The 19,443-nt window shown below is 40.6% G+C and overlaps 2 protein-coding genes and 1 long non-coding RNA gene across 4 annotated transcripts; 2 read left to right on the forward strand and 1 right to left on the reverse strand.

The window, feature by feature from the left end:
• Positions 1-2,863: 2,863 nt before the first annotated feature.
• Positions 2,864-6,000, forward strand: LOC121905305 (chemokine-like receptor 1). Its single transcript, XM_042423483.1, has 2 exons — positions 2,864-2,899; positions 4,767-6,000. The coding sequence occupies exon 2, from the start codon at positions 4,781-4,783 to the stop codon at positions 5,897-5,899; it is 1,119 nt and encodes a 372-aa protein (XP_042279417.1). The 5' UTR covers positions 2,864-2,899; positions 4,767-4,780; the 3' UTR covers positions 5,900-6,000.
• A 1,074-nt stretch (positions 6,001-7,074) lies between these two features.
• On the reverse strand, positions 7,075-14,836 carry LOC121905330. Of its 2 annotated transcripts, none has more exons than XR_006098397.1 (4): positions 14,334-14,836; positions 13,718-13,876; positions 13,244-13,289; positions 7,075-7,444 (listed from the first exon to the last, which is right to left on the reverse strand). It is a non-coding gene; the product is annotated as an uncharacterized LOC121905330 (long non-coding RNA). The 2 variants fall into 2 exon arrangements; XR_006098396.1 differs by having other exon boundaries at positions 14,376-14,829.
• Positions 14,837-14,864: 28 nt separating this feature from the next.
• Positions 14,865-15,911, forward strand: LOC121905463 (chemokine-like receptor 1). The gene has a single exon (XM_042423700.1). It carries the CDS (start codon positions 14,994-14,996, stop codon positions 15,909-15,911), a length of 918 nt encoding a protein of 305 aa, XP_042279634.1. The 5' UTR covers positions 14,865-14,993.
• Positions 15,912-19,443: the final 3,532 nt, after the last annotated feature.

Consider the following 19,443-nt stretch of genomic DNA (forward strand, 5'->3'; position numbering starts at 1 on the left):
TGTTTTGACAAACCAACAGTCAAAAGCCAAAGATATTCTGTTTACTGTCATAGAAGATAAAGAAAGCCACCAAATGTTCACATTTTTGAGGCTGGAATCTTTTTTTTTTTTTTGCTTTCAAAAATTACCTAAACAATCAGTAATAGATCAATTCTTATAAATAAACTATTACTATTATTACTATTTGTTTATTTTATTGACTGTAACTTCCATTATAGTTATAACATAAGTTACACTTATTCAGTGTTCTGTATGACTTTGGTATATGTGCTGTATTGTGACATAACATGAACCTGTAAAGCTTTGTTCTAATGTACACAATGTAAATGATAATTCAATTTTATTTTTATTTTAATCTTTTTAGTCCTAGTGACCAACTCTACTATTCCTATTGTTATCATTATTTCCATTATTAAAATATAATTTGGATTATTATTTGACTATTACTGGACCATTTTTCCACTAATAGTGCACATTTCATATTCATCACATAATGTCACAAAACACTGTGCCTGGAATCTCTCTCTATAAATATACTCATATATACATATATACTGGATGGATGGATGGATGGATGGATGGATGGATGGATGGATAGATAGATAGATAGATAGATAGATAGATAGATAGATAGATAGATAGATAGATAGATAGATAGATAGATAGATAGATAGATAGATAGATCAAGGACAGCAAACTTCAGACTTCTGAAGTGTATTCCAGTCATCATCAGTCATTTGTGATTATATATAAATATGTTGAGTAGCTCTTTTGTCTCAAAGTCAGTTATTATCAGTAGCTTTTATATCATGTGCTATTACTCTGATAAGCTCAGTTGGATAACATTCACAATGAATTTGTTCATTTTATTTGTGAAATAGTTAAGACATCAAAGTAAATGTATGACAACATTTTAAAATGAATTTCAATTTTTTTATACTCTCCTCATGGAGAAAAAAACAAGATCCTTTAACAATATAATTTTAATGGTTTATGTAAAGTACATTTGTAACCCTCTGTCACTGCATATCAGCTTTATGTAGTGTTTGAATTAAAAAGAGAAGTCAACTAGAACTGTGAGTGGATTGTGGAAACATGTTTGCCTAGGCCAAACTGCATAAGTGGATTGCTTGTGACATGCTTGTCTTCCATGGGGTCATGTCACAAAACAAGTTAAACATTAGGCATATGGGGACATTTTATTGTATGTGTATGTTTTACTGAATGTACGTTGTGGATTCATTAGACGTATTTGACTGATAATAAAGTGCTGCCATTTTGTGCATGTTCAAAACTTCCACTGTCACCATAGGTGTTTTGAAATTTTTGAAACAATCTGATTGAAAGAGCAACAGGAATATTTGCCAATCTTGACCTATGCAATACCTTCAATGCTATATATATCTTTGCTTCAGATCAGTTTTGCTTGCAGGGATACAGAGACGCCACAGTTTGTGTCCAGCTTCAAGTGGACAGTGGCAAGAATGGAGTTGTCTTCTATTTTATAAAACTCTCTGGCAAGATGTAACTTACATCCAGATGTTGATTTAGTCAACACCAGAGCACCACTGAAAACATGAGAGGTGCTGCAAAGGGTGTAATGTAATAAAAGGTATAAAGGGTACAATAAGAGTATAATGTAGTACTCCAGTGTATCTACGTAGCTCATCTATCAGTGAAGGCACTGTATGGTTGAAAAAAGTGTGAAAATTTTATTTAATCACAATGCATGAACAGCCAAAGTCTGATGACTACAAAACACTGTCTGTGAATCGGTTTTGACTACTTTATTCTAATGTATTTGATTTTATTTTTATTTTCATAATAAATTAATTGATTATGATGATGATTGTTATTGCAGTACTTGTTATCAGTACCAGTTTTCCTCACTGAAGTATGAAATTTTTGCTTGGTCTTGTATTGTAGTTTGACTTTATTGGTCTGTACAGTAATTTTCACAAAGTCAATCACCCTGAAATTTCTGTTTCTTGTGTTGCACTGATAACCTTCTGTATATGCCACTGATGTACATTGCCACCTGCCATGTATCTAGTTTTAAGGACAATAAAATGTATGTAAAACCTGAGGCAGCAGATATAAAATGCAAAGACCTCAAAAGGAAATGAAAAACAAACAGGCAAAGAGAAAAGAGGGTGGGGACGAGGCCTACAGGTGTTTTGAAATTTCTGAGGAAATCTGATTGAAAGAGCAATCAGTACATTTGCCAACAGGGGCCTGTGCAATATCTTCAATACTAAAATTAAATCTAAACAGGTTAGAAAAAACATATCCCTGCTTCAGATCTGTTTTTGTTTGCAGGGACAGATTTAAAGAGGCACCACAGTTTGTGTCCAGCTTCAAGTGGATAGCAGAAGAAAGGGAGTTGCCTTCCATTTTATAAAACTCTTTGGCAACCCTAAATTATTGTCAGATGCTGCTTGGACTTTTTTGTGACATAATGTTATATGTAACTTACATCCAGATGTTGATTAAAATGATAAATGATAAAACACAAGAGCACCAACACTGGAAAAGTGTGAGGTGCTACAGAGGGTTTAATGTAATATAAATAGTATAAAAGGGAATAGTAAGGTTATGATGTAGTACTATACTGTGTCTGCAGTTCATATACATTATGTAGCTCATCTATGAATGAAGACAATGTATGATTTTAGAAAATGTGGCTTTTTTAATCACAATGCATGAACAGCCAAAGTTTATAGAAAAGTGTTAATGGGCTTCAAAAGAGAGAAGTTCATGCTGCTTGTGTCTCCGCCTCAATGAGTGCGTTTACATAACACATATGTCCACACATTAGGATATATTAACTGGTCAGGGTTTGATCGGTGTTACTTCTGCTGCAGATACATCCTCAACTGACTGGAGAGCTTTGAGAAAGGTACTGTACCTTTGTTATTCTGAGAGTTTCATATTTGTTGCGTGATATGAATCCACATGGAAGAAATAAGACAATAAAAGCATCAGATTTGGATAGAAAAAGGATAAGAATGGTAATGTTATTATTTATTTAACCTTTTTTGTTAAATTATTTTGATAGAATAATAGAGGTATAATAACATATCATCAAGTCAGATGCCAAGTTATTTGTATTCTGTGATATTCTCCATATTAAATCCCGAGTGGAGTACGTACTGTATATTATGGTAATTACTTTATGTCTTTGGATCTGGAGAAAATCATTAATTTTGTTTTTGCCGGAAGTGTTTGTAAGAATGTTACATGCTACATGCTTAAATTCGTTTTGTACCTGATGAGTAATGTGCCAGGAGGTGTTTCATAATTTCTGAGGAAATCTAATAGATACTGAAAAACAGGATACTGACAAAAGGAACATTTGCCAACATAGACCTGTGAAATATTGGACTGTTCCTTATTTATGAGAGAGAGGGGGATGGCTGGGTTGTGACTTCATTATTTCATTATTCATTCATTATCTTGACCCTCCCCGGTGCTACAAAAATTTCTCCTTGATTGGGGGGAAATGCATGACCCTCCCTCCACCATAGATAATCATATTTTTTCATATTCATAAGAAAGGAAGGTAGTATTGGAGAAAATAAAAAGCAAAGGCCGACCAACCATGACTCTTAAACCTTGGCAAACTACCAGCCCAACTTAAACTCAGCTGCAGGGAGGGTCAAGTTAAAAAGAAATAATGAAGTCACACCCTAGCCACCCCTTCCCTCTGATAAATACGAACAGTCCCTTATCAATCTCCCTTGACTTGTTTGTGTTTTTATGGGCCATGCATTTGTGGTGACGTAAATGCCCCTCTCGCCACTTAAATTTGGCAGCGGATCTGCCGGCTACAATAACTGTCAAATGGTGTGCAGACTCTGCCTACTCGGTGCACCACACGTATACCAGCGTAGTAATGGTGCAGACCCATTCACAGTGCACAGCGAGCTGAACTTCTCAATACATAGCAACAACAGAGCCCACCCATTTAGAGGGAAGATATGATTATGATTGGTCAATTTTACTGTCATTTGAAATTACTCAGCCCTCTGTAAAATTATAGCTGGAGACCAATCACAGAGCTGAAAGCAGCATTTTCCTCCCAGCAACTGTGGAGGCACAAAATTCTTATGGGCTGACAAAAAGGGCTTTTTTCGTTTTTTAAAGTCAGTTTTTAATCAGGTCTGGTTTGGGGCTCATGGAGCATCAGACAATCACTGGAGCTGATTAAGTATGGTCCAGAGCACCACAAATGGCAGGAATGAGAAAATGGCACTTTACCAACAAGGGCAATCTCATTTACATAAAGAGTGAGCAGAACAGGCCCCAAAAGTGATGCCTATGGTACACCCTTGGTAACAATGGAGATTTGGGCGTGCCTGCCTTAATAAAAATACCAATGCAATAAAATAAAAAAGTGGTATGCTGTTTGTATGTGGATGTTCTTTGCAGATTGATGATTATGTTGAACAAAGTTGAGAGAAAGTTAGGAAATGAATTCCTCAGTTTTTCTTTAGACACTTTGCTGGTTAACATGAAAATAATTAAATAATAACAATAATAAAAATAATGAAGTAACCATTTGGACTGTCAACAGAGGAACTTAATACAACTTTGCATAGTTGAAGTCAAATCTTTGTGAACACCATCTTCATAGGCTATTTTTAATTATTTTCAAGTGTAGATAGATAGATAGATAGATAGATAGATAGATAGATAGATAGATAGATAGATAGATAGATAGATAGATAGAGAAATTACATTTATTCTTCCTTTTACTATTGCAGGTCTCAAGACAACAATGGAGATGACTGCTACACCTTCCTATCACACCAATACAACAGGTGTATCTGGAAGAAATGACTCTTTCTATTATGACAAGTATGCTGATCTGAGAAGGTCTCTCAACATCATGTCTGTCGTTATCTACTCCCTGGCTTTCATTCTGGGTGTGCTCGGAAATGGAGTGGTTATCTGGGTGACTGGGTTCAAGATGAAGAAAACAGTGAACACAGTTTGGATCCTCAACCTTGCTGTGGCTGACTTCCTCTTCACAGCTTCCCTTCCTTTTAGTGTGACGTACACAGCTCTGGATTTCCACTGGCCTTTTGGCAATTTCATGTGTAAACTTAACAACACAGTAAGATTTCTGAACATGTTTGCCAGTGTCTACATTCTGGTGGTGATCAGTGTGGACAGATATGTGTCTGTAGTGTGGCCAGTCTGGGCCCAGAATCACAGAAATGTACGCAAGGCGTCCTGTGTGAGTCTGGGTGTTTGGGTACTGGGTCTGATACTCAGCCTTCCATACTTTATCTTCAGGGATACTGGGCCATCATATGACGATGAAAAAATCATCAACTGCTACAACAACTTTGCCTTTTCTGATGACTACGAAACACCATCTGTGAATCAGTTACGACTGCTTCGTTTTAAGGCCATGACCATCACTCGCTTCCTCCTGGGTTTTGTTGTCCCCTTCACTGTCATTGTCTCCTGTTATGCTGTGATAATCCATCGTCTCAGGAGGAACCGCACCCTGGCCAGCCACTCAAGTCGCCCCTTTAAGATCATCGCTGCCATTATCACTGCTTTTTTCCTGTGCTGGGCTCCTTTTTACATCATGGATCTAATTGAGTTATGGTTTTACATCGATGATCTGTCAAGTAGAGTATTAGAACTTGTCATCACTATTGGGGTCCCTTTAGCCACCAGCCTGGCCTATCTTAACAGTTGCCTGAATCCACTGCTATATGTCTTCATGGGCCAAGATTTCAAGGATAAAGTTCGCAAATCCATCCTGAATGTATTTGAGACTGCTTTCCAGGAGGAGGTTTCCCACTCGCACACTGACACAAAGTCAGTGGACACCATTCAGAGCCTTGACAAGTCTGTTAATACTCTTAATACTCAAGTATAAGGTTGTGAATAAACAAATACTGAAACTTCACATTAGAAAATAATTTTGACACAAATGTAAATGTATATACAGTACCAGTCAAAAGTTTGGACACACTTTCAGGTGTGTCCATACTAGGGGTGTGCCCAAATACAAATACATTATTCGGCAAAGCACACATAGTGGGGGTTTTATTTGTTTCATATAAATATTTTAAAAATTATTTTTATTTTTGGGAAGAAAAAAAAATCAAAGCCAAAGCCAGTCAAATACTAGCGTGCAGGTCGGTTACATCGCTATCTCAGTCTCTGTCCTCTGCTCCACTGTTACGTCTATCAGCAGGTCTCAACAAGGGGAGTCACATCCACCTGCTCCATGACACACATTTCCTTATTTGGACATCACTCCCAGAGTTGGGGGTGTTCCCCAGAGATAAAGCTACTGGCATACGCAAAGTGCTCTCAAAGGACTCTCCATATCCATTTGTTCCCCTTCTCCTTTCCACAAAGTTAGGTTGTAAAAAATAGTCAATGAATGAAAAGTGCAAAGCAGTAATCGCCTTTGAAGTTCTTCCCTACACATTACACGGTGTGCTGTCTCTGTGTTATGGGTGTATAAATAGGTGGAATTCTGTCTTCAGTGAGGCGATAAGTAAAGTTTCAGCTCAATAGTCAGCACAGTCGTCCATGATCTGGGAGACTCCGAGAGACAGTGTGGGGAACTCTTTCATAAGGTAGTTTATTCATGAACACTTATTGTGACACTTTAATTTTCTAAAATTAAAAGCGTAATAAAAACAAAATCAGGATTTTTAAGCTTCTTTCCACTTTTATTAGAATACAAATACTTTTTCTGCCTCAACAAATACAAATATTGAGCCCTCTGCACATCCTTAGTCCATACTTTTGACTGGTGCTGTATCAAATTAATTTTGTTTTCTTTTGTTGTCATTATAGAAGGACTTAGATTCCCAAATTGAAATATTTGAACCTGTTGAAGTTTGATTAATGTGAGTTTTATGATTAGCTAATTCATTAGGTTAAGCAAAGAGTACTGGATCGTAACTACACTTACAGTATTAATTTGATTGAAGGGACTGATGGTAATATTGTACAATAAGGTAGCAGCTGCATAGTTTACTTGGGTTATGTATCCATTATTCCTTGATCCCCAGACAATATAAAACCACAGAAAAATGAAATGAATGAAAGCCCATTTATTTTATGCATTACTGTGGATATGAATATTGTGACATTGCTACGGGCTAGTACAGAGAACCCCAGGGTGCAAAATACAGAGACCGAGGTGAGGAATAGGAATCAGATTATTGGTTTTATTACGACCTGATGTTGAGGTAAAAAGGAGCATCAGAATCTTAGTGGCAAGGTGGAGGCAGAGGCTGGCAGCCGAATCTGAGGCTGGGGCAGGTGCAGGGAGCTGAGCAAGGCAGAGCAGAGCAGGGGAATGGGCAGAATGACGCAGGGCAGGAAGAGTCCGCAGGGCTTGGGGGATTCAGGTTCCGGGTAGATCAGGAGAGAGTCAGAGGCAGGAGTCAGGCCAGGAATGCTGCAGGCAGATAGAAACAAGAGTTAACAGAAAGCTTCAACAGGTAAAGATATTTAAGGAGCTGGAACATGACTGACAAAGTAACTGAGTCTACAATCTGGCAGAGTGTGGAAGTTGGGACCAGGTATTTGAAGCAGAGCAGGATGATGATAATGGCTGGCACCTGTTGACCTGACTCCACACAATCAAACACATAGAGAGAGAGAGGGAAATGGTGGGGGTGAGAGGCTGCCAGCTAAGCAGAGGTAGAGGGCCTGACAGACATGTAACATGAACCGTGAATGATTGTTATTGCAATACTTGCTCATCATTATTTTCATTATCAAAATATTAGTTTTGACTTGACTTACGCCAATGGAATCTCTTTCTCTAGTATTGTACACTGATATCTGTGGTGGATACAGATATTATAGCCCACGCCACTCATTTGATGCAACACCTCATGACTTTAAAAAACATGTGTTTGTGTTAGTGACAGGGCCAAGATTAAAGAGGAAATCATGGTTGTGGTTTATCTTTCACCTTTACATCTGGGGCACTGTGCTCAAGCTTTCTTCTCTTTTTAACCTCATGATAATTTACCATAACTACCAAGCTGTCGATCATAAGGTATACTTTTTGTTGTTGATTGTTCTTTTTCATTTTATGTTAGACTTTCTTCATAATATTAATTGACCAGCAGAGGGAACTGTTTTACATTTCAGATGCTTCTTAGATCAAGGACATAGATCTAGATAAAGGACAGCAAACTTCTGAAGTGTATTCCAGTCATCCTCAGTCATTTGTGATTATATATAAATATGTTGAGTAGCTCTTTTGTCTCAAAGTCAGTTATTATCAGTAGCTTTTATACCATGTGCTATTACTCTGATAAGCTCAGTTGGATAACATTCACGATGAATTTGTTCATTTTATTTGTAAAATAGTTTAGACATCAAAGTAAATGTATGATAACTTATTTTAAAATGAATTTCAATTTTTTTTTACACTCTTCTCATGGAGAAAAAACAAGATCCTTTAACAATATAATTTTAATGGTTTACGCAAAGTATATTTGTGATCCTCTGTCACTGCATATCTGCTTTATGTTGTGTTTGAATTAAAAAGAGAAGTCAACTAGAACTGAGTGGATTGTGGAAACATTTTTGCCTAGACCAAACTGTAGAAGTGGATTCAGTTAAGCAGTTATTCATTTCAATAATAAAGAATAAACCCATCTTTTAAGGTAGCTTTGTAATTAAATAATTATGTAGTTCTTTGGTTAGTTAAAATCTGATGCATGCTTGTCTTCCATAGGGTCATGTAACAAAACAAGAAGTTAAACATTAGGGACATTTCACTGTATAGTGTATGTTTTACTGACACAGAGAAGCATAATAACAATAATAATAACAATAACTACAATAATAATAGAGATATGACTAGTAATAATAATAACAATTAAAGCTGCAAGCAGTGTTGGGCCACGGCGCAGCCGAAGGGCTTCTGTCACAGGCATGTAGATGTCTTCAGACCCGAGCTGTTTTCAGACAGTGCAAGAAGGAGATAAACATCACCTCCTTTGTCCACTATCTTGCCTGCTGCTGGGGCTGCTTTGCTGCAATTTCGTAGGGGGTGCTATTCAGCCACTTTGATTGCACTTCTATGTGGCGTATGTTTAAATGTACATTGTTATGAGTACTTGCTGGACAAAGACGTGTAACTTCAGTTTTTCACTGTTATCTAACATTGCATGAAGGAGTTAAACATCATTTCCTGAGTCCATTATATGGTGCTAGACAACACCCATTAAGTGAACATCATGTCGCTGTATATCAACTGTAGAGCACACCTTGAAAATTTCATGTGAATCAGATGATGTTTGTCATATAAGGCTGAGTTGCTCATCAAAATTGTGCAAGATTTGAGCCTGGTCACTTGAATTTCAATCAGTAAATTGAAAAGCCTTGATGAGTTTGTATGTAAAACAAATTAATTTCCTATATTTCATCGTCTATTTTTAGAAAAGTAAACACAAGTAAGTTTGATTGAAATGTGTACTGTCACTGGGCTCTAGGTCCAGGTATCATCAGATAATTCGTAATTCATTTGTAATTCAAAAACCAAAAGACGGTAAAAATGCACAATCTAAAGTCCAGTTTGATGAAAATAACGAAAGTGAAAGTGTAGGGCTTAAATGAGGGATGTGAAATGTAAAGTTCAGTTTTATAACCCCGTCTTCATCCCGTTTACATACGCGCACGGCTGTCGCTGGCGTCTTTAAGAGAACTAAGAATTATCTGATGATACCTGGACCGCTCTACAGAGTGAGTATTTCACTCGCATTTGCCCCTAAAAATAGATATGTGTGAAGTGGAGAAATAATTTACTCACACACTGTGTGACTACAAATTACAACCATAACACTATATGAAACGCTAGAGGGATTTAAGGTTGAAACAACAGATACAGAAAGTGGTGACGCTCCTAAGGCTAGCGGAGCATAAGCTGCAGCATGACCGGAAAGAAGCACAACCAGTTAGCCTCCGCTAGCCTCTCAGCTAGCCCCGGCTCTCTGTTTGGATCCAACCAGACCACCGAGCCCCGGTGTGTTATTCAGGTTAAAGTAGGAAGAACCAGCGGGTCTGTCGGCCAGCTGAGTGAAGTGAAACCTGCAGAAGAAACACCAGGACCATCATGGAGAAACAGTCCGTAGAGGAGCTGCTGTGTTCAGCTGCACAGATAGGAAATCCCTCGGCTGACAGGATGTACCACTCTGTTTGGAAAAATATTTTACTCTGCTCTTTTTGGTTTATAACAGCGGTTGGCAACCAGCATATTAGGTGCATTACTGCCACACTCTGCTTTGGACTATGAATCAATGATTAAATCCTACACATGGAGATGGACACCTCTCCCCTTTATAGATTGGCCTCCCTCTTGATTGGGCCAGGGGAACCAACGGAACAGCCGCAATCACCCAAGCTGGGAGAATATCTATCCTGCTACAGTCTAACCCCCCTTCTTGCATCGTCGCCCCGACGATGGAACAATTCCGGCCGGGCTAATTCCATGGCCGAAAGAGAGCTAAGACTGCGTTAGACACAGGAGGGTGGAAGTGGCATGAGGAGCCTTGTGTCTCACAAACCATCACACAAGAGCTTGTCCTCTGACTGTGGCTGGCCCGGAGATGGTAAGGGGGCGGCAAAAGCGCCCTCTGGAGAGCCGGCTCCAACCACTGCCTTTAGCTGCATGCGATGGACCTGCTTGTGTTTTGGTGTGGTCATCAGTATACACAGACCCTCCCTCTCTCGGTGCTTTCAAGACTTTATACACAGCTGAACCCCACAGATCCTGGATCTTATGGCGGCCTTTTGCACTTAAGTCTCGCAACCTCACCAACTGGCCCTCCTGCAGTGGGGCATCTCGGACATGCTGATCATAGTTCCTCTTTCTGCGCTCTGCTGCAATCCTCAGCTTCTCTCAGGCACCCTCAAAGGCTAACTGCAAACGGCTCTGGTGCTCCTGAATCCATTCGTGGACTTTGCCACCAACAGGTTCCTGAACTCGACCCAACAGGAAGTCAACTGGGAGTCTAGCCTCCTGCCCAAACATAAGAAAGAAGGGGGACTCTGAGTTGCCTGATGGGGAGTGGTATTGTAAGAATACAACACCTGTGGCAGGCAGGAGCTCCAGTCCCACTTGCGAGACACAGGCAGAGTGCGCAGCAGGTTATGAAGGGTACGGTTAAATCTCTTGCACTGGCCATTACCAGCTGGGTGGTATGGGGTAGTGTGAGACTTTTCAACACCATACAAGGTACAGAGCCGCTGAATCAGAGAGCTCTCAAAGTTACGACCCTGATCTGAGTGGATACGAGCCGGGACACCAAACTTTGAGAACCACTCCGTCACCAACACTTGAGCCACAGTGGAGGCTCGTTGGTCACAGGTGGGAACAGCCAGAGTGTACTTTCTGAAGACATCCATCATAACATGGACATTCTCCACCCCATTATGGGTGGGCTCCAAGACTGTATAGTCCATAGCCAAAATCTTGTTGGGCCGAGAAGCTAGCAAATGGCCAAGATAGCTACAGGCGGTGGGTTGGTTATCCTTGGCCGCTTGGCACCTCTCACAGGCCTGACACCACTGTGCTACCTCAGACGACATATTTGGCCAGTAACAATGCTGCCGTAGTAGCTCCAAGGTTCTTTCAACCCCTTAATGGCCATGATCCTGGTGAACTTCAGACTGCACCTCTTCCTTCAAGACGTCAGGCAGGAGCAACTGGAAAGCTGGCTCGGCACCATCAGGGCGGATGATCTTACGGTGCAGAACACCACCCCTCTCAACCAACCTGTCCCACTGCCGGAGGAGCGCCAAAGCCAGCTGAGATAGCCATTTCCGCTCTTCCTGATTGGGACGTTGCTTCCGTCTCCAGAAAACCAAGGCCTCCTGGATAATAGGGTCTGCATGCTGGAGAGCACCGATATCGGCAGGAGCATGGTGAGGCAGGGCTACCACTGCCGCTTGGGCTGCCTCTGTGCGGTGGGGCTGCAAGGCTTGCTGTAATGGCCTGGGGAGCAATTTCCCAGGGACCATGACTTCCAAGTCCTGCACTCCAGGAGAGTGGCTAAGCGGGTTATTGTCAGTATAGATAATGCACTTGTGACCCAACAAGTACTCCCTGAACTTTTCTGTCATGGCCCACTTGAGCGCCAAGAACTCCAATTTCATGGAGCTATAGTTCACCATGTTGCGCTCAGTGGGCCTCAGACCTCTGCTGGCATAAGCTATGGGCCTCACCTTATCACCCTGCTGTTGTGAAAGCACAGCCCCCAAGCCGCCATGGCTTGCATCCACTTCAAGGATGAAAGGGCCCTCCCTTTCAGAAGTCCACATAGGCAAGGACCAGTGCCATGATGAGCTTAGTTTTCAGAGCCTCAAAGCTCTGACTACACTCCCCAGTCCAGCTCTCAGCGACTGTAACCTCTGACTTCTTTGACCGCTTGCTCCCCAAGGTAGCCACCAGCTTGTGTAGAGGGGCAGCCAACCTGGCAAAACCCTCTACAAAACGGCGGTAGTAGGTGGCAAAACCAAGAAACGACCACAGCTCTGGCAAGCTGACCACTCGAACCTCATCCAAAGTACCTACGATGGTGCGGGGGTAAAGCAGCACGTCTGTGCTACCTACATTGACGACAGGAATGTAAGCCGTGCCCCCCACCACCCGAACCAAAGCAGGAGAAGCGAGAAGTCCAGCAGGAAGGCCGGAGTCTTGCAAGGTCTCCCCCTCCTGTTGCCGGCAGGAGAAAAAGGCCTCCTGCAGGGCCACATAGGAGTCAGAACAACCATAGAGCTCTTGCAAAGCAGCAAGGATTTTAACTGGGTCCCCCCGCTCTGCACTAGAACGGTATTTGATCTCATCCCATGCTTCCCCTTCCAGATGATCAAACAAGAAGAAGGCCCAATCAAGTGTCGACAAGTTATGTGCTTTCATGCATGCCTCTGCCTCCTCAATCCATTCACTCAAGCCTATACCTGACCTTCCCCTAAACATAGGACACTTCCTCTCATGAGGTACAAATACCAGCCTCTCAACTGCAGGGGCACTAGCAATGGAAGAAGCTGTCAAAGGGACAGCAGAAGCTGGAGGCGCAGTACTAGGGCCACGTACGGCAGCATCCTGTTCCTGTTGCAGCCTCTCATTATCTGTTCGTAGCTGAGCTACCAAATCCCTCAACTCCTGCAACTCTCCCTCCATACAACAACCCTATGGAAAAAGCTGGGGAGAGAAAGGGGGGACACAGCTCCTTACCAGGACTCCTAACAAATCCCACCAACAGGACCTGCGTCTGCTCTGCCTGGAAAATATATCAAAAATAGGAAAAATGGTTAGGTGTAAGATACAATTAGCTCTGGGCCCCAATTAACAAAAAAAACAAAATGAAAGGAAACGGAAAAAAAACAAACAAACAAAAAAAACAAGAATAATATTAAAAGGAACACACATCTGTCCTCAAAAGCAAATCCTGCCAATTACGCTAGATTGTGGCAATATAACGAGGGGGAGGACTAGCGAGCGAGGAGTAATTAGAACACTTTACAACTACGCCACCTAGGGAATTTCACCCTAGGAATAATCAAGGTGGTGAAACAACCCACAAAGCACGGAGGTTCATTTGCTGAATAGACAGACAGGACGTGGTTCCAGTTAAAATATATTATTTATTTATTATAACAATTAAAAACTATACAAAAAAGGGGGAACCTGATCGGTGCTGAGGCTTACCAGTCGGGGGTCGGGAGTGAGAGGAATCCAGGGAAAACAAAATTACCCCGATCATATGTGAAAAACTAAAAAAACAAAAAAAGGGGTGCACAGCACACACACTCAAAAGGGGAAACCATCACCAGGACACCAGGGACCACCACCGGCAGCTCTCAGCAACTGAAAAGGGAGACAACAAATTAGTGGGGTTAACAACACAAAAGAAACCCAAACCCAAATAAACAAAAATAAACAAAAAAATACTGCTGGCAGCCAAGTAAATGTACACAACAAAACCCTGAGCTGCCAAAACATTAAACTAAGGAAAAAGAAAAAGTTCATTCTAATCTAACCAAAGTAAAATGAAACCAAAAATAAGCTAACAAAGAACAGCATTATACAATTAAAGATAATTCCAAAAAACACATGAAATAAAATACAAAAAATAAATAAATAAATAAACATAACCAAATTCTGCTTAATAAACTAAACAATGGATGTATACAAATTATCAGAATCACAATTACATAAAACAACTAATGCAAAATAAACTACAAACCATACCAAACTAAATAGGAAATCAAAAGAAAAGATAACTCAACCCAAAGTTGATCAAATTAAATTAAATTAACCCCACAATTGGGACCCAGATTCTGGCTGCCAGCAGGCCGACACACACCCGCTCCCGAGCGCAGATCGACGAGCTGTTGCGGCCACGGCAGCGGCTGGAAAGGAACAGCAGGCCACACAGACCCAGGACAGCCGCACCGTGCAACACCACACCAGACCAGGCAGAGCAGATGGAGCCTGAGGCTATGGTTAGCCGTGATGGCTGACCGTACCGTCCAAAAAGCGATTTGTTAACAAGCGTTAACGATGCATCAAACACCAGGTTCTGGCAGACCAGGGGGAATCAGCAAAAAGTCTGCAATGATGAAAATCATGACGCGCCAACCAAACAGTCTGCACCAGCACAAACAGTGCAGCCAACACACATTAACCTGCAACCAGTGAGCTACAATCAGACGGAAGGGCGGCAGCCGGAAGTGGGCGTGCCCTCCAAAGCCAAAGAGTGAGAGGCAGAGAGATGGACACTTCTCCCCTTTATAGATTAGCCTCCCTCTTGATTGGGCAAGGGGAACCAATGGAACGGCCGCAATCACCCAAGCTGGGAAAATATCTATCCTGCTACATTTATAAAACACATTGTAAAACAACAACAGTTGACCAAAGTGCTGTACAATCAAAATAGCAAAAGCCATAAGCCAGAGCAGCTATTTTGGTGACAGGGTTCAAGATGAAGAAAACAATGAACACAGTTTGGTTCCTCATCCTTGCTCTGGCTGACTTCCTCTTCACACCATTTCTTCCTTTTAGTGTGACATACATAGCTCTGGATTTCCACTGGCCTTTTGGCAATTTCTTGTGCAAACCGAACACAGTGAGGTTTCTGGACATGTTTCCCTGTGTCTACATTCTGGTAATGATCAGCTTGGACAGATATGTGTCTGTAGTGTGGTCTGTCTGGGCCCAGAACTACCGAAGTGTACCCGAGGTGTCCTATGTGAGTCTGGATGTTTGGGTACTGGGTCTGATTCTTAGCCTTCCATACTTCATCATTGGGGACACTGGGCCATCATATGATGATGAAACAATCATCAATTGCTACAATAACTTTGGCTTTTCTGATGACTGCAAAACACCGTCTGTGAATCAGTTACCACTTCTTAATTTTAAGGCCATGACCATCACTCGCTTCCTCCTGGGTTTTGTTGTTCCCTTCACTGTCATTGTCTCCTGTTATGCTGTGATAATCCATCGTCTCAGGAGGAACCGTACCAGGGCCAGCCACTCAAGTCGCCCTTTTAAGATCATCGCTGCTGTTATCACTGCTTTTTTCCTGTGCTGGGCTCCCTTTTACATCATGACTCTAATTGAGTTATGGCATCACATTGATAATAGGTCAAGTGAAGTATTAAAACTTGTCATCACTATTGGGGTCCCTTTAGCCACCAGCCTGGCCTATCTTAACAGTTGCCTGAATCCACTGCTGTATGTCTTCATGGGCCGAGATTTCAAGGATAAAGTTCGCAAATCCATCCTGAATGTATTTGAGACTGCTTTCCGGGAGGAGTTTTCCCGTTTGCACACTGACACAAAGTCAGTGGACACCAGTCAGAGCCTTGACATGTCAATTCTAAATACTCAAGTATAAGGTTGTGGCATGAATAAACAAATACTGAAACTGCACATTAGAAAATAATTTTGACACAAATGTAAATGTATATACATCACCAGTCAAAAGTTTGGACACACTTTCCCATTGGGTATGTCCAAACTTTTGACTGGTACTGTATCAAATTCCTTTTTTATTTCTTTTGTTGTCTTTATAAAAGGACTTAGATTCCCAAATTGAAATGTTGGAGCCTGTTGAAGTTTGATTAATTTGAGTTGTATGATTAGATAACTGATTAGGTCAAACACAGTATACTAGATCTTAACTGCACTTACAGTATTAACAATCTGATTGAAGGGACTGATGGTAATATTGTACAATAAGGTAGCAGCTTCATAGTTAACCTGGGTTAGGTGTCCATTATTTCTTAACTTCAAGACAATATAAAATCACAGAAAAATGGAATGGCCCATTTATTTTATGTATGACTGTGGATATAAATATTGTGACATGTACCATGAACCATGAATGATTGTTATTGCAATACTTGCTCATCATTATTTTTACATTGTCAAAATATTATTTTTGACATGGCTTGTGCCTGAAATCTCTATCTCTGGTATTGTACACTGATATATATGGTGGATACAGATATTATAACCAATGCCACTCATCTGATGCAACACCTCATGACGATTTCAAAAAAATAAACCCCAAGTGTTGGTGGTAGTGATAGGGCCAAGGTTAAAGAGGAAATCATGGTTGTGGTTTATCGTTCACCTTTAGATCTGTGGCACTGTGCTCAAGCTTTCTTCCCTTTTTCACCTCATAATAATTTACTGTAACTACTAAGCTGTCAATCATAAGATATACTTTTTGTTGGTGATCATCTCTTCCATTTTATGTTAGACTTTCTTCATAATACAAATTGAAGGGTAGAGGGAACTTTTTTTTACATTTCAGGTGCTTCTTAGATCAAGGACATAGATGTAGATAAAGGACAGCAAACTTCTGAAGTGTATTCCAGTCATCATCAGTCATTTGTGATTATGTATTAATATGTTGAGTAGCTCTTTTGTCTCAAAGTTAGTTATTATCAGTAGCTTTTATATCATGTGCTATTACTCTGATAAGCTCAGTTGGATAACGTTCATGATGAATTTGTTTACATTTTATTTGTAAAATAGTTTGGACATCAAAGTAAATTTATGATAACTTATTTTAAAATGAATTTTATTTTTTGCACTCTTCTCATGGAGAAAAAAACAAGATCCTTTAACAATATAATTTTAATGGTTTATGCAAAGTATATTTGTAACCCTCTGTCACTGCATATCAGTCTATGTTGTGTTTGAATTAAAAAGAGAAGTCAACTACAACTCTGAGAGGATTGTGGAAACATTTTTGCCTAGGCCAAACTGTAGAAGCCCTATCTAGCTCTTATACATCCATGGCATGAAGCCAAAAGAGTTCAACTTCTTTCCCATTGCTTCCGCATCTGTGGGGCCCACAGAGCAAGTGCACTAGTGACTTTCGCCGGCTGAGCCTGCTACTTCTGGTTCAGCCCTCTGGCTAACTTGAAAGGGGATAAAACAATTCAATCATGCAGCTCTTCTAAACTTTCGAAATGTGATTGGACCGAACAGATCAAATTATGATATTGAAACGAGTTATTTCGCAGGTGTTGTGACGCTAAGAAAATGTATCCGCTGATTTACAGACGTCTCTTTCACAATGTAAATCTATGGGAAAAAGTCTTTTTTGGCATTTGGTGCATCGCATGACATTGTAATTACATGGTCTGGCTGCTATGTCAAATTTGTTTCAAAGCCTGGCGCCCTTCCTGTATCCACTTCTCTTTATACATCCATGTGTTAAAGCAAAGCAAATCAGTCTCCCCCAGAAGCCCCCCCTCCTGTAAACGACTCCCATAATAAAAGTTCTGTTGAGTCTCATCAGCACAGGCTGTCAAGTTGTTGGTGGTTTGATTATATGTAGTAATACTCAGGTTTTATTCAAACAAATTCATAATGTGAAATGGAGGAATGGAGACGTTAGCTAGCTAACGCTAGCTTTCCTGAATCTGCTGGTGCATCTGAGTAATTTACAGAACAAACTTTAACGTAATGTCAAATACCAACATTATAACTCTCTGGAAGGCTACAGAGATTTTGCCAAGTGCTGGGAACAACAAGAGCAAATCTACAAGCTGTTGCTGAGACAACACATCGTTACCTCAGTAAAGGTGAGTTAGCCCAGCTGTTAGCATTGCCCCTGTGTAACTTAACGTTACTCAGCTAACTTTAATATCTGGCTATTATGAGACATTTGCCAACAGTCTGTCAACAGTTCAGTCAACTAAAGCAGGTTATGTTTAATTTTTGTTGTTGTTACTGTGTGTATTTGAGTTACCACTGTTGTAGTCAATGGAGTTATATAATCAACTCGGAGTTAGTGTTCCATCATCTGTGTGTTTTCATTTGTTCTTTTTTTATCGTGAACACTTTTTAGTATTATACTTATACTTGTTTGTCTATTGCTTCAGGTCATGTATCCCTGTTGAGTCACTGCTCAACAACAACAGACTTCAACATGCATGTTGCTACTGTTCTGTACACCACCTGAAGTCCTGCTGAGGTTCACCTCCTGTGGCAGAGTGTCTGACAGAAAGTGGGCTTGCAAGTGGACAGCAACTTCTACCTTGAACCTGAACCAGATCCAACAACAGCTTCTTCCTAGTAGCAAGTAGATTAGTTGCAAAAGACATTCATACTATCGCGAAATATCCCCCACCCCCAACACACTCACACACACACACGCGCGCGCTTATTTTATTCATTCAAAACCCTCATTTATTTCCTAGTACAAGGTGCTGCTACACTGTGGTGCAATATCTGGTTTTTCCGTCTATGCAATGTGGATAGAATTGTATGAAATGTTATTTGTTCAATGTGGTTGGCTGTATGTACATCATTCCCATACTTGGTTGCAATCAAATTTTGATTTGAATTTTGCTCAGGAGCAGTTACTCAAAAAGAAAAAACACAGACGCAACGAGCAAAAAACAAACACAGCAAGCATGGAGGAGGAGGCCAGAAACAGTCTCCATAGTTTGGTGCTGAGTATAAAAGAAGATATTGCTGTGCAAACGCAAGCAGAGATGCAAGCAGCATTAAACAGCACAAGAGAGGATGTTCCGGCTGTTAAGGGTTTGAATTGGCTCCTAGGTAGATACCTACATATAAAGACCACATTCAACAATTTTGTCACCTAAACTCTGTGAAGCCACACATTTAATGTTGCCAATGATCCAAGATATCCAGTGTTCATCCAGTAATGCTGATTAAACAAAAGTTGTTTTCTCTGAGCTTCAATTTGAAAATGTGGTGAAAGTGCAAACTCTAGGGGAATGCTTTGAATGAACTGGCACTGCATTGCTGACTAATGTGACTTTTTGCTTGGAGCTTAAAGTGATTGATTTTACTGCTTTTTCTACACTGGGTGCTTTTATGTGTAGCACTTGTATGACTGATCTGAAATTTGGACGTTTGTCTGCAGAACCAGCAGTTTC

Source organism: Thunnus maccoyii, chromosome 10 (genome assembly GCF_910596095.1).
Source record: "Thunnus maccoyii chromosome 10, fThuMac1.1, whole genome shotgun sequence".
NCBI classification, from domain to species: domain Eukaryota; kingdom Metazoa; phylum Chordata; class Actinopteri; order Scombriformes; family Scombridae; genus Thunnus; species Thunnus maccoyii.

Coding starts and splice junctions, on each gene's coding strand:
- LOC121905463 (XM_042423700.1), top strand. CDS start 14,994: ATGAAGAAAACAATGAACACAGTTTGGTTCCTCATCCTTGCTCTGGCT.
- LOC121905305 (XM_042423483.1), top strand. CDS start 4,781: ATGGAGATGACTGCTACACCTTCCTATCACACCAATACAACAGGTGTA.